Here is a 14,633-nt window from a genome sequence, read left to right as displayed (position 1 = left end):
AGCCAGAGGTCACAGAGAAGCACCTGCAGAAGCCCTCCCACAGGTAACGGGCGCAGATTGTGGACAGGATGTAAAGAACGACTCCCCAAAGGCAGTAGAGTTAACAGAGGGCCAGAACCTGGAAGAGGAGGGGCAATTGGAAGAAGGGAATGGCATGGGCTGACCGGTGTGTCTGTCTGTCTCTGTCTCTCTCTCCAACTTGAACTGAAAATTTCTTAGTCGTGCCACAGGGTGGCGAAGACATGGCAGCTGCCAGCCCTCTTCCTGTCTCACAGAACCAAAGACGCAGGGAGGGACCCAAGCCTCGCGTGTACACTGCTCGTGGCTCTGTTTGCTTCCTGAATGGCCTTTGCACATTCATAGCCAGATCTCAGGCTGCGTAGCTGCAGCTGGTAGAACTGCACGGAGTTCTGCCGTCTCACTCTGTGGGGAGAACAGAGCTCTGAGAGTCCAGCTCGGTTAATTGTGTGTACAGCAGAAATATCGATAGTCCTGGAAGGAACATAACAAGAGTATGAAGTCTTTGTGACGCACTGTTCGCAATGTCTAGGGCATAATTCAGCATTTCTTTTTCCTTTTTTTTTTTTTTTTTTTTGTGTGTGTGTTGGAGATTGAACCCAGGGCCTTGTACATGAAAGGCAAGCACTCTACCAACTGAGCTATGTCCCCAGCCCCACAGTATTTCTAGACACAAAGAAAAAGGACTGAAAAAATAAAAAAGAAATGTCCCTTTACTCTAGAGAAAAGGCAGCTGGGGAAACTGACCCCAGGGGGAGGACTCAGATTGGGATTGTCAGGAAGCCCGCGTGACTGGTTGTTACATGAAGGGAAACACGCTCATGATGTAGAGTAGAGTTCTAGCACAGAAACAAGTGTAAGAGAGGGGAAACTGACAAACTCGAGAACCAAAAAATACAACATCCGAATTGAAAGTTAACCGGTAGGATTAAGAGCAGATTGGAGATGGCAGAGGAGACAGGAGACCTAAAGATTCCTCAGTAGAGATCATCCACAGCAAAGGACAGAGAATAAAGATCATAAAGAGAGATGAAGAGAGCCTGAGGAAACGGGGACAGTATCAAAGAGTCAGTCTGTGTGATGTATGTATATAACCACGTATGATACGTCTATAATTGGAGTCGTAGAATAGAAGAAATAGAGAACAGATCATCACAACATTGTAAGAGTTGTAAATCTACAGATTAGTGAAGTCCAGCGAGCCCGAGCATGGAACGTGTCAAGCACCTCTTCCCTACTCATCAGAGCCACACTGCTGAGAAGCAGCAACGGCAGGAGGCTCTGGAGAGCGCCTGGCGCATGATGAGCGGGGGACAGTCCCGAGGACCGCCACAGCCTCCTTGAATGACACAGTGGAGCTGGACCACTGGGAACCCTCCTCAGGGTTCTCCGTGAAGAGGATTGGAGCCCCGACTCTGTATCCAGCAGAAATATTCAAGAATAAAAATGCAATAGGAGATTTCAGAGTCCAAATCTGAAAAAAAGCATCAGCAGATGCTTTTTAAGGAATGCCAAATAAACTAAAGAAGCGTCTTCAGGTACAAAGAAACAGATCTTTCAAGAAGGAAGGAGTTGTCCTGCAAATGGTGAAATGTGTAGGTATATACGATTGTTTCTTCTGGATTCCTTTAGAATAGATACAACTAGTAAAAGCAAAAGCATATGGTGGGGTTTGTGTTATGTGTTATCATATTCACTAAGTGGACTGTAAGTGTTTGATAGGTAATATCTGTAGTGATCACTAAAAGTACCTACCACTGAAGGCTATAGTATATTGGAATTTGCCTAGATATTCAGTTAATCAAAAGAAAACAGGAACAGAGAAGCAAAGAAACAAGGGGGGTCAGACAGAAAGCAAATAGCAAATGGTAGACCTAACTCCAACCTAATCATAATTACATTAAGTGTAAGTAAACTGAATATGCCAACAAAGATGCATAGAAAAATAAGAGCCATTTATATACCATGTATTTAAAAAGTTCCTTGAGAGGGGGACTGGTGAAGACCCAGCTGGCAGAGGGGTGCCTTGGCGGGGTGGCTGTCACCTTCAGGAGAAGGGCCTCCAGACAGAGTGCAGCTGGGGAGCCGATGGGCTGGCGGCAAACTGTGGCGTCTAACCCGGGGACTCCAGATTTTTAATCTCATAGCTTTTTATGTCAGGAAATAGTTTTACTTTGATCTTTTCAACTTGGTAAAATGTAACATCCATTCTTAACTGGAAGGCCACACAAAAATAGATGGCAGAATTTGCCAGTCCCTGTGCTAGAGCCATAGCTCTCGAGAAGGAGCTGATACTGGGGTGCACCTGTGAGCTCCTCCAAATAGCATAAGTGATGACAGACAGCTGGGCCCTGAAGAGCCCACACTGGAGCCCTGCCCCTGCCCCTGCCCCTGGGCAGCCTCCTACCAGCCACACACACCTAGAAGTGTGGGGAGGAGCAGTGTGTTCCTCGGGCCCAGGCACAGCCCTGACTTGAGCAAGCTGTCCCTGATATGGGGGCAAGCGTGTGGGGCACACAGGCTCCGCAGGACTGTTCCTTAAAAGCCTGCTCTGTCAACCTGCTGGGAGAGAGCACCTGCCGGACTGCCTGTGTCCCCCTCTGAAGACTGCGACCCCACAGCCCCACCCTCCATGGGCTCAGGTACCCGCTCCTGCCTCTTCCACAGCCCAGTTCCCCTGACAACTCCTCTTCCCTTGGCTGAATGGTGTGGCCTCCCAACCCTGTCAGCCACCCTGAGCAGCACAGTCATATGACATCTCTCCACGGCCGGCTTCTCAGCCCATGTGGTGGCCTGAGGGCTGGAGGCTGCCCAGGCCAGGCCCAGCACCAGGCCTGCTGCTGTTACCCAGGGGGACATGCAACAGGTCCCCCTCATGTCTGCTCATCTCCTGCAGCTGGACCAGCATCAAACAAATGCGTCTGCTGTAACTTGCACACTGATGTGCCAGGTGTGTGTGTGTCCAGGTTGGTGGAGCCACAGGGTCCCTTATGTGGCACTTCGGTCTCACTGGGAAAGGTCTGATTTGTGGAAAACCTGGTCTTAGAAGGGACTTGGTAACAGACCACACTGCAAGGCCTCGCAGTGGAGGGCACCCAAGGATTTGCACTAAGGGCTTGGCCAGCCACAGCCCAAGACAGGACCAGAGTTTGGTTAACGGGTCCCTGAGCAGCATGGCAGGGACAGAGTAGGAGTCTTAGAAAAGGAATTGAGGCTATTGGAGGCTGAGCAGAGAGGTGACTTCTGCACAGGGTAGACTGACGCTCCCTGGCCAGCATCTCTGTATGGTTTGGGTCAGCAAGCCTTTTTCTCTGTGGGTGTCATTTGGCTCCAGGCTGGGAGGGGAGGGGGCTGTAGGTGAGCTGTCACGGATCTCCAGGGAGCCACAGCCTGTTGGCAGTGCATATGGTGTCTCAGGGGTTCCAAAGTGCACCCTGTGCTCAGGGTGGGTGATGCTGCAGGCAGGGCAGGAAGTGGGCGTGGGGCCTCCTGAACAGGTGTCCCCCCCCCCCCCCCAGGAGTTTGAACAGTGNTGGAGCGTCTGCCCAGGCCATGCTGCCCCAGCACCTGCGGCACGCACAGCCGGACCACACAGCTGCGCCCAGTGTGTGCTGCCCTGGTACTGTATGCAGCAGGTGGGGCCCTGCGGGCCTGGTCACTCACGCCAAGGCCCCTGGCTCGCTTGGCCTCCCTCAGGAGGAGGTGTGCCCTAGGAACCTTGCACGTGGGCACACGCCCGCCTCACAGCACATGTTCCCCCAGGGCTCCCGGAGCAGTACTACAGTCTCACCTGGTTCCTGAGCCCCGTCCTTGGCCTGCTCTTCACGCCGCTCATCGGCTCTGCCAGTGACCGATGCACCCTGAGCTGGGGCCGCCGCCGGCCCTTCATCCTGGCACTCTGCGTGGGCGTCCTCGTGGGCGTGGCGCTGTTCCTCAACGGCTCTGCCATAGGTGAGTGCTGCTGCGCACCCTGTGCAGTAACCGGGGACTTCACTCTGGCCCCCTGGCGGGGGCCAGGCCCAGGCGGCTGCTGGAGCCGCCTTGTGGGAAAGCTGGAGGAACCTGCTCACAGGGAAAGGCTTCCTGCCCACCGACCGTTTGTTTTTCATGCATATCTGACACCACGTCCTGTTTCCAGCTTATTTCAGTAATTATCTCTTCTCTTTTTGTTCTCCTTTTCTCAGAGTTGGTGTTGAAAGCGTCCAGAGCTGGTCTGATACTTGTTTTTTTGTTTCAGGCTCTCACGTGCTGTTTTTACTGGTGGTGGTTTTGTTTTTAATCAAAGCAACTATGTGTGGGAAAGTGTGTTTGCTTTGAGGGCATTTGTCAAATGGGGTAGTGAGCTCCCCGCACATCCTGAGGTGGAGGTGCCTGTGCACGCCCAAGGAGAGAGGGCCTCGCCTGAGGTTGGGTGTGGGGCCAGGAACCTTGGTGCAGGAGGGCTGCTGACTCAATGGGCCTGGCTGCAGGTGGGGCTGTGGGCTTGGTCCTGCCCACCTCCTGAGCCTAGCGTCCTCCAGCCAGCCCAGGCCCTGTACAGATGCCCTGGGGCTGCTTGCCTCCCATGCCTGCTGCTGGCTCTGGGCTTAGCCTCCCCTTTCCCATGAGCAGGGAGGTCCTCCGATAGCAGGTGGCTTTCCTGGGCCATGTCTGGGGTACAGCCCCATCACATATAGCCAAACACAGCCAGCCCAGAAGCTCCAGCCCTCAACCTGGGTGCTGTCTCTGCAGTCTGAGGCCAGTGGGGTGCTTCCTGGCAGAAACCCCGTTTTCTGTGCCTCCTATGGACCAATTTGTCCAGATTTGGCCGAACAGTGCTGTGGGGCCATTCCTGGGCCCCAGCCTTCAATCCCACCCCATGCCCTCTGATCCTCATACAGGAGGGTGTGCTTTTTTCATGGGAACATGAGGCCCAGTTTGGCTGATCAGGCATCGGGGACAGGAGGGCAGTTTGATCTCTGGGTCAGGGTAGACCCCTGAGGAGCTTCCTGCAGGCTCACGCTGTCTCCATAGGACTGGGACCAGGGTGCGTGGCCACTCGGGTCCCTCTTGGCTGCACCCTCCAGGGCCAGGCTGGTACAGGCAGGAGGCAGAAAGCCCGAGGGGCCCTCTCAGCATGCGTCAGAGGTCTTCCAGCCCGTGGGCTGGCCCTGGGGGCTGGCCTTCAGCATCAGTTCTTGTTGAGAAGGGCAAGGAGATGCTTTTCTCACAGAAGGCGAAATGGCAGTGCTTAGCTGGCACTAGCTGGCACTCCCAGCAGGAGGCCACCCCTAGCAATGGTGCAGTAAGCCCGACCTGCTCTGCTTCCTGCTCACAGCACAGGGCCAGGAGCCTTTTGGAAGAATCTCCCCACACGCCACACAGCGGGAAGAAGCAGCTCGTTTCTTTCCCAAGGGTCTGCCAAACAACGAGGCTCTTGCTCTGGAAAGGTCCCACTGTGCCGGCCGCCTCCCTGCAGGGGACTGCTAGCTCCCCGGTCCAACGAGGCAGGTATTGCCGTCTGATCACCCCCTCCCATTCTCTGTCCAGGTCTGGCCCTTGGTGATGTCCCCACCCGGCAGCCCATTGGCATCGTTCTCACGGTGCTGGGAGTGGTGGTCCTGGATTTCAGCGCTGATGCGACCGAAGGGCCCATCCGCGCCTACCTGCTGGATGTGGTGGACAGCGAGGAACAGGACATGGCCCTCAACATCCATGCCTTCTCTGCTGGTAACGCCTTGCCTGGGGCAGACCGGCCTCCCTCAGTCATCTGCCAGGGTTCCAGGAGGGGGTGGGCCTCTGCTGCCCTGTGTGCAGCCCTAGCAGGATGAAGAGGCAGGAATGGGGACAGAGTGTCAGGCCAGTCCTGCCTGGGGTGATATGCTCACAGGGCAGATGGGCAGGCCCCATGCTGATCTCTGCCCTCCGCCAGGCAGTTCCACACGCATCCAGTAGAGGACCCTGAACCTAAGGCCATGTCAGATCTGGGAGTAGTTTGCATTTAGTTAATTAAGCAGGGATTTGGGAGACCCTAGTCCTCAGTTCCACAGTCAGGGTCCCCTGTTTTGTCCCCTCCCTCCCGGCCCCCGCTGCTATCTCGTGCTCCATCCCAGCCCCTGTGTCCTGACTCACTCAGGGTGGGCCAGGGGATGGGAGCCGCAGTGGTCACTGGCTCACCCCTGCTTTCCCCACCAGGCCTCGGCGGGGCCATTGGCTATGTGCTGGGCGGGCTGGACTGGACGCAGACCTTCCTGGGCAGCTGGTTCCGGACACAGAACCAGGTGCTTTTCTTCTTCGCTGCCATCGTCTTCACGGTGTCAGTGGCCCTGCATGTCTTCAGTATCGAGGAGGAGCAGTACTGCCCGCAGCAGGAGCGCAGCTCGGAGGAGGCCGCCCTGGCCCCCACCCCTGGCCTTGCACAAGATGGCAGCCCCCTGTTCCCAGACGAGGTGCAGTCGGAGCACGAGCTCCCCCTGGACTACCTGGACGTGGACCTGGTGCGCAGTAAGAGCGACTCTGTGCTGCACGTGCCGGATGCTGCGCTGGACATGGAGCCTGAGCTGCTCTTCCTGCACGACATCGAGCCCTCCATCTTCCATGACACCTCCTGCCCCAACACCCCCCGGAGCACCAGCCAGGAGCTACTGAAGGCCACACTGCCCCACCTGTGCACGCTCCTCAGGGAAACGGCCAAGGAGGACGAGACCTTGCTTGATAATCACTTGAATGAAGCTAAAGTCCCAAACGGAAGTGGCTCTCCGCCCAGGGTCCCCCTTGGCTACGTGAGGGTGGGCATGAAGCCCTCGGCCACATCTGGCTCCATGCGGCGGCGGCGGCATGCATTCCGCAGGCAGGCCTCCAGCACCTTCTCCTACTACGGCAAGGTCGGGTCCCACTGCTACCGCTACCGGCGGGCCAACGCCGTGGTGCTCATCAAGCCGTCCCGCAGCATGAGCGACCTGTACGACCTGCAGCAGAGGCAGCGGCAGCGCTGTCGGCACCGGAACCAGAGCGGGGCCACCACCTCCAGCGGGGACACAGAGAGCGAGGAGGGCGAGAGCGAGACCACCGTGCGCCTGCTGTGGCTGTCCATGCTCAAGATGCCCAAGGAGCTGAAGCGGCTGTGCCTCTGCCACCTGCTCACCTGGTTCTCTGTCATCGCTGAAGCTGTCTTCTACACCGACTTCATGGGCCAGGTCATCTTCAAAGGGGACCCCAAGGTGAGCACCTGGGCAGGCGGCTGGGAGCGTGGGGTGCTGGGGAGGAAGTGTGGCACGCTGACAATGAAAATAGGGCCTCTGCCAAGCCTGCCCTCACTGCCCCGTCCACGTGGACCAGGCGCTGTGCAAGCCTGAAGCAGGTCACCATGGGGCCCCGGGAGCCATCATGCCCACCTGGCACTCCACCAGGCAGACGCACTTTGAGAAGCCCAAGTGAGGCTGTCTTCAGCTGTCTGCCACCCTGTGCCAAGCTCACCCAACCTGGCAGTTCAGGTGACCATCTGGCGTCACTCATGCCAGCCGTGCTGGCGGTTCATCCAGCCCCTGTGGTACCAGCGGGGCACACCCTGTGATGTGTTTGCTACCTGGTCAGGAGGGCCCCAGTAGTCAACACACACCAGGCCCACATGTCCACTCCTCCTCAGGTCTAACCTGGGGCTTAAAGAGGGCAGGGTCACCCCTGGGTTTCTGAGCTACACAGTCAGATGTGGCAAGGAGGGACCCGAAACCACTGACCCACTGAAGACTGGACCAGGGAGGGCCCCCATCTTGCTTGGAGCGCTTCTTACCTCCTGTGGACCAGGGAGGGCCCTTCCTTGCTGGAGTGTTTCTCACCTCCTGAAATACAGTCAGCCACAGTTGAAATGCAGAATCACCCCTTTGTCCTGAGCACGCAGCATATGCCCCGCTTACCCAGTCTCCTTCTGAACAGGACGCCTCCAACTCAACTGCCTGGCACGCCTACAACGCTGGGGTGAAGATGGGCTGCTGGGGCTTGGTCATTTACGCTGCTACCGGTGCTATTTGCTCAGGTAAGAGGTGTCCAGCTCAGGTAAGCTGTAGCCCTAGAGAGTTCTCAGCAGTCAGATGAGGGGATCCCATACCTCATAAGGCTCAGGTGTCCGTGGGACCCTGACTTCTGTCTGGGCAGGTGAGAAGCTGTGGGAATAGCTGCTGTCGGCTGTGCTAGGAAGGGGTGTCTCTGAGAGCCCGTGGAGGCAGTCTGTGCTGTCCCACAATGCTGTCCATATGGACGGCACCTCTGTCTAGGCTGTCCTGGGTCCTGCTGGTTCCTGCCCAGGGCTCAGCAGGAGGAGCAGGGTCCAGGCTGTCATGGGCATGAGGCCTCTACCTACAGGCACAGCTTTATCCTGATGGATAGGGTGGGGTGACAGGCACCCACCCCAGGAGCAGCATGCCCAGCTCAACCTCTGGGACTAGACATGATCGTGGTCAGGGTCCCCTTGCCTACCCATACTGTCTAAACCCTGGGGAGGAGGCCAGCTTTACACCAGCCTCGAGTGGACTTGGGTGGCTAAGGTAAATGCCACGAGGTCAGCCAGGCACTGGAGCAGCTGTGACTCAGCTGTTGCCACTGCTCTCTGGTAGAGGAATTCTCGGGAGCTTGCGAGGCACCTCCTGGAGGAGGTGTCATCTAAGCCACCAGGTCAGGATGGGTGGTGCAAGGCAAGGTCCTGAGACGACGACCTGGGCTGCCCACGTCAGGAGAACAGAGTAGTGCTGGGTCAGGCGAGAGAGTGTTCTGGCAGGTCAGGGAGGCCCAGAGCTGTAGGAAGGGCCAGCTGCTGGTCTTGCTGAGGTGCCAGAGCCACGGGGGGCCAGGCGGGTCCAAGGCTGCAGATGCATTCAAGAGCAGGCAGTACCTGTACCCCAGACCCCATTTCAGCTGGAGGAAGCCATGTTGGATGAGACAGGACAGGAGCCATGAGCTCATCCCTGTCCCTGTGGTCCCTCTCTGCAGCCTTGCTACAGAAGTACCTGGACAACTATGACCTGAGCATCAAGGTCATCTACGTTCTGGGGACACTGGGCTTCTCTGCAGGCACAGCTGTGATGGCCATGTTCCCCAATGTCTACGTGGCCATGGTCACCATCAGCACCATGGGCATTGTCTCCATGAGCATCTCCTATTGCCCCTATGCCCTGCTGGGACACTACCATGAAGTCAAGGAGGTACGTCCATCCCCAGGGTGCTGGGGTAGGGGTGGCAAAAAAGGAGGCCCAGGGAGCCACACTCCAGCCAGGGACATCCCCATCCCAGACTGTGCTGTCCATCTCCACTCCCAGAAGCCTTCAGCTGCTGCCTGCCCTGGTCAGTCTCTGGCCACAGGATCCCTCCCGCACTGTAGGCCAGTCCTGCCAAGAGGCTTCTGGAAGTGCGCCCTGGAGGGTCACTGCCTGCCCTGCTTGAAAGGCCCATCAAGCATGTCAACTGCCCTAGCACAGAGTTCACCATCGACCTGGGCATGGGTGTGACCATGACTGTCCAGCACTGTACACCTCTGAGGGGAAAGGAGGTGCTCGTTTCTCCTACCTGAGCCTCAACTGTGCTTACTCCCAGTCTCTTGTACAGTGGTCCAGGCAAAGTGGATTTACTGAGTAGCTGCACAGATGCATCTAATCCAAGCCAGAATCCCTGGCCTCCTTGCCCTCACTCTGAAGGTGACCGTGATCCTGACCTCTAGCACTGTCCTCTCCCATCTGGCCTCTTTCTTTCACCTCCTTCTTGTGACAAGTGCATTGCCAGCAGCTCTGCATGCTCTTAATCCCCGTGCCCTGATGGGCTCTGATACGTCCCCTGATTGGCACTTGGGTTCTTCCGGTTTGGAGCTGTTTGAGATACTGCAGTAGTGAGCACCCCCTCCCTATGCCTTCACGGTCTTTCATGCCCCATCTGATCCTGTGGCTGGCTTGAGGTGGGGGACGGAGACAACCGTGTGTCCCCCCGCAGGTGGCTGGGTGCTGGCCAGACATCTTCCTCTCCTGGGACAGGTGCGATGCTGGCTTGAGTGAAGCGACTCTGGCTCTTCAGAAGTGTCTTGGCTTCTCCTAACCATTTGTTTTTCATCCACTCTGAGCTTTTGAGTACACCTTTACCCGTATGCATCCGCCTGGGAACGATTGATAACGTGGCAGAGCCAAGCCCTCCTGTGCACAAATATATATTATTCTGTTATGAATTCTCATGATTTTCTGCATACAAAACCACATTAGCTGTGTGTAATGAGAGTTTTAGTTCTTCCTTTCTAACCTTGGTATGTTTTCTTTCTTTTCCTTGCCTTCTGGTCACGACTAGTACCTCCAACGTGAGGCTGGGTGCAAGTGCCGTCATTGTTTTCTTGTTCAAACTCTAGCCAGGAGTGCTCACGTCTCACTACAGAAGTCAGGGTTTTCTGGAAATTCATCCATTGCATCTGAAATTTCCACTATATTTACATTAAATTGTTCAGAATATTTCCTTACAGTGTAATGCAGTAGCACCGTTATCATTTTTGATACTGTCTGGGAATCAGTGGAGTCTGTTTCCAGGAGCTTTTCGGACCCTCGGTCCTCTGTGGTACGTTCACTTTGTATCTGTTTCTGCTCTTTACGGGTCTTTTGCTTTCTGTTATTTTTTTTAATATTTAATTTGCTATCTTCTAATTTCTTTCTTTGATTTTAGCTGAGTATTTGCACTTAAGGGTACTAATTTCCCTCTACTCACAGCTTGAGCCACACTCTGGGAAGTTGTAATTCATTGAGTTTCAATCACTTAAAAGATTTTCTAATTTTTGTGATGATTTCTGTTTTGAACCATGAATTATTTAGAAGTATGTTGATGAATTTCTGACATATAGTGGATTTTCTAGTTTCTAGTGTAATTCCTCAAGGTCAGAAGACAATCTTACGTGACTTCAGCCCCTAAAATTAATTGAGCCCCCCCCCCCCCTTGTGGCCCAGTGTGTCACAAATGTTTACAAACATTCTTTATGCTCTTGGAAAGAAAGTGTGTCCTGTGCTTAGTGCCCTGAGTGTGTTGAGCTCTTCTGTTCCCTTCCATCCTGTGTCCACTAACTCTGTGAAAGGTACATTGGAACCTCCCTCTGTAGTCATGGTACACACACATCAAGGTTGCTTTGCCTTCCATCAGAAGATGTGGTCACTTAGTGTGACCACAAGTGTCTATGCACCAGGGTTCACTTGTATCTTAGGAAACAGATGAAGCCCCATGCCCCGTTAGTATGATCTAAGTGTCAGTGCATTCAGAATGTGGGAAGCATTGGCATGGACTCAGAGCCCCTGCCCTCCAGCCCTCACTGGAGACCACCTGGGTGGGCAGAGTCAGCCCTGCTGCCCTTCCTTGGGACTAGAGGCCGGGCCCCAGGGAGCCTGTATTCTGATGGATGGGGCTGACAAAGCTGCTTCCTCACCTCTCCCCTCCAGGGAGCAAGAACATCCCCCGTCTCCTGTCTGCATGGTGCGGAGTCAGAGCTGGGGTGCGGGAGGCCCAGGCAGGAGCAGCTGCCTGGAAGCTGAGAGGAAGGCACGGCAGTGTGCAGACCCCTCAGCAGGGTCACACCTCTGAAACCCCGGCAGGTCTCCCTTCCCTGGAACCCCTCACTCTGAATTCTCTTCTCTTCTAGTACGTTCACCACAGTCCTGGGAACTCGAAGCGTGGGTTTGGCATCGACTGCGCCATCCTTTCCTGCCAGGTCTACATCTCCCAGATCCTGGTGGCGTCCGCCCTCGGGGGTGTGGTTGATGCCGTGGGAACTGTGCGTGTCATCCCAGTGGTGGCCTCTGTGGGCTCTTTCCTGGGCTTCCTGACGGCCACATTCCTGGTGATCTATCCTGAGGTGTCAGAGGAGGCCAAGGATGAGCAGAAAGTTCTGTCCTCCCAGCCTGCCCTGGAAGGTGAAGGCCGCGGGGACAGTGAGAAGCCCACTGTCCTGAAGCTGTCGCGGAAGGAGGGCCTGCAGGGGCTGGTGGAGACCGAGTCTATGGTCTGAGCACTCCATTGGCATATTCCGTGCGGGAGACTGTGGGCAGGGGCTGCTGGGCCCTGTCCTCACTGGGGCTTCCAGGCCAGCGCACGCAGAGGTCCTTCTCAGAACAGTCGAAATTCCGTAGTTGTAGGGTAGGTTTGAGCTCTTTAGGCAAAGATATCACACTAATTACTTTTTCCACAATTAAAAAAAAAAAAATCATTTGAAATCTTTTTTTTTTAATTGAAAAAGATCTTTTAATTTCAACTCTTTTATTCTGCAGGTATATTATTCTGCATGTTTTTAAATTGTAAAACAATATAGCCAATAAGCAATTTAGAAGAAAAGATGTTGCATTTCTAAAATTATAATTGAAAATGCAGAAACTCTGACGTCCTTGACATATCTTGTCATACTGTGTCAGAAAAATCACAGTGCAGCTGGTGACGGGGACGTACACCAGACGTCCCTCACTGGCGCTCAGCTGTGGATGTCCATCGGGTCTTGTCACATTTTGTTGGTGCTCCAGCTGTTGGAGAGTATTTTTCTTTATGATCATTTTTAAAAGTTTATTTTTCTCCTTCACAACTGTGGTTTTCTTAGAACAGCGTCTCATCTCGTCCTCAGAGAGTCTGACGAATCGTGCCTGGGGTGAGCCTGGGCTGGGACAACCGCCTGCTCTGGCAGCCACACACCCGAGCTGAGAGGCCCAGTGGTGGCTGCTGGCAGAGCGGCCATGTCAGATCAGCTGGCACCTATGTGTGTCCGCGTCCAGACCCCGGCACCCTCCCAGGCCCGCCGCCTGCAGGCTGCTCCCATCGTCAGTCCCAGGGCCCTCTGTCCCCTCTGCCATGTGCTGGGAGCCCTGGCCAGACTACCTCGCGTGTGTGGGTGGTGGCCTTGGCCCACCTGCTGTCGGACTCCCTGCTGGAGCTCATCTGAACTCTCGTGGCTTCTTTGCTGCTCACCCGCTCGTCACAGGACGCTCGTCACAGGACGTGGAACCGGTGCAGAGGGAAACAAGTGTCTCTTCCTGGGTCAGCGAGTGTCTTTCTCAAGGCCCCCGGCTCAGCGTGGTATTCCTGGTTTCAGCGAATCAGCAAAACTCAGGCTGTGGGGAAGAACAGTCACCAAATGCTGCGGTGGTTGGAGTGTTTTCAACCACAATCTCTATGAAAAACTCAGCCGTGTCCACTTGTTTGAAATGGTCGGTCTGAGCTCACTGAGGTCAGGAGGAGGAGGGCAGCCCCGCAGTCACCCAGACAGAGCCAGACCTTGTAATGCTCGTGTTGCCACGAGTTGTTTTTTAAATAAAGTACTTTAAAATGCATGAGAATCATGCTGCAATATGATCATTCTAAAGCATATATATACATATATTTATACATATATATATTTCAAGATGAAGCTAAGCAGTTTTTAAATAAATTACTTGAATTTTCTGTGTACTTAAGGAATGGCTGTTTAATGTCCATAGCAGGCCACTGCTCTTGCCATGTCTCCTGCCACTGGTGGCAGTTTGTAGCTTTTATGTTTTGTGTACAAGAAACAGTTTGGTGCCTGTTTATGAGGTGTGTACTCAGGGCGTAAGGGTGCGTTCCACCAGCTGAGGACAGGCTTCCAGCCCAGATGCTTTCTGTACGTGCCAACTCTTGAGAGTGGCCTTGTGAATCTTGTGCTTGGACGGGGAAGTTCTCAACTACTGAAAGCGCCGCTGGCATATCGTTAGCCCTCCCACCAGCCAAGCCCTACCTACTGGGCACTTTGTCCCTCTCAGGGTGACGGGCACTCCTGGGCTCCTCCTCGGCTGAGCATCCTTGGCGGGGCCCTCCTGTGCAGCCTGATTCTCTTTAGTGCTCAGAGCTTGTAGCAGGTCCTTCCTGAGATCCCGCCTTGGCTGTTGGCTGCCGCTGGCCCTTCCCCACCTAGTGGCTAGGAAATGGGGGCCAGAGAAAGCTGGACGGGCAGGGGCTGGTCTGAACCAAGAAGTGGAACAGCCAGGCGCAGCATGGGGTCTAATAGGAAGCTATGCACTGTGCCCCTGTCACCTGTGCCACCTGAAGCTGGTTCACCTGCAGCTCTGCCTGGCCAAGGTGTGCGGGTGGAGGCTTGGGGCCACCACCTGCCGTGTTGGCCCTCTGACCCTGGCCTTGACTTGGCTGTGATCTCAATTGACAACCGAAGACGTCTGTGTTCCCACACAGGCCTCATCAGAGCCACTGTGAGATACCAGAAAGGAAGCCAGTGTCCGCTCGTAGGTGACACCAGTTGGCTCACACCTGGTGGAGCTCCAGAGCTGTAGCCCTTTAGATACTTGCAACCAAAGTCTGTTCCTGTGAGTCTGGTCAGTGTACTTAGTTCCTAGGGTCACTGGTGGAGTCAGTTTCCGGTTTCCCCTGGTAGGCAGACGTGGGTGACCCAGATCCCTGAACTCTGGGCGTGGGTCTGGTCTGGGCACAGGACCCTTAGGCCCTCCCTTGGGATGAGTTGACTGCAGTCCGACCAGCCTGAGGCTGTGGGCATTGGAGCCTGTGTCTTAAGAGCCAAGGAGAAGGGCAGGCTGGCTGTGCCTGCTGCTTCAGAGGACACGCTGGCCTGGCGCTCGTGCGCCGTCCACACCTCAGGTCACAGCAGCAGGGGAGAGGTGGGA

At 55.1% G+C, this 14,633-nt stretch overlaps 1 protein-coding gene across 3 annotated transcripts in view; it reads left to right on the top strand.

Annotated features, from left to right (window-relative positions):
* The window catches only part of Slc45a4 (solute carrier family 45 member 4), a 75,101-nt gene that overhangs the window by 56,076 nt on the left and 4,392 nt on the right, over positions 1–14,633 (top strand). For 2 of the 3 annotated variants that reach the window (XM_015486528.2, XM_048802227.1), the window contains exons 3-8: positions 3,781–3,969; positions 5,548–5,727; positions 6,193–7,217; positions 7,930–8,029; positions 8,980–9,191; positions 11,642–13,313. In XM_015486528.2, coding sequence (XP_015342014.1) covers positions 3,781–3,969; positions 5,548–5,727; positions 6,193–7,217; positions 7,930–8,029; positions 8,980–9,191; positions 11,642–12,007 — 2,072 coding nt within the window. In that variant the 3' untranslated portion in view covers positions 12,008–13,313. Of the gene's footprint in view, positions 1–3,780; positions 3,970–5,547; positions 5,728–6,192; positions 7,218–7,929; positions 8,030–8,979; positions 9,192–11,641; positions 13,314–14,633 lie in introns of those variants that run through there. The other variant, XM_048802228.1, reaches the window with a different exon arrangement.

Source organism: Marmota marmota, unplaced genomic scaffold (assembly GCF_001458135.2).
Source record: "Marmota marmota marmota unplaced genomic scaffold, marMar, whole genome shotgun sequence".
Lineage (NCBI taxonomy): Eukaryota > Metazoa > Chordata > Mammalia > Rodentia > Sciuridae > Marmota > Marmota marmota.
Note: the sequence above shows the minus strand (reverse complement) of the source record. Positions and strands in the feature narration are given on the sequence as shown.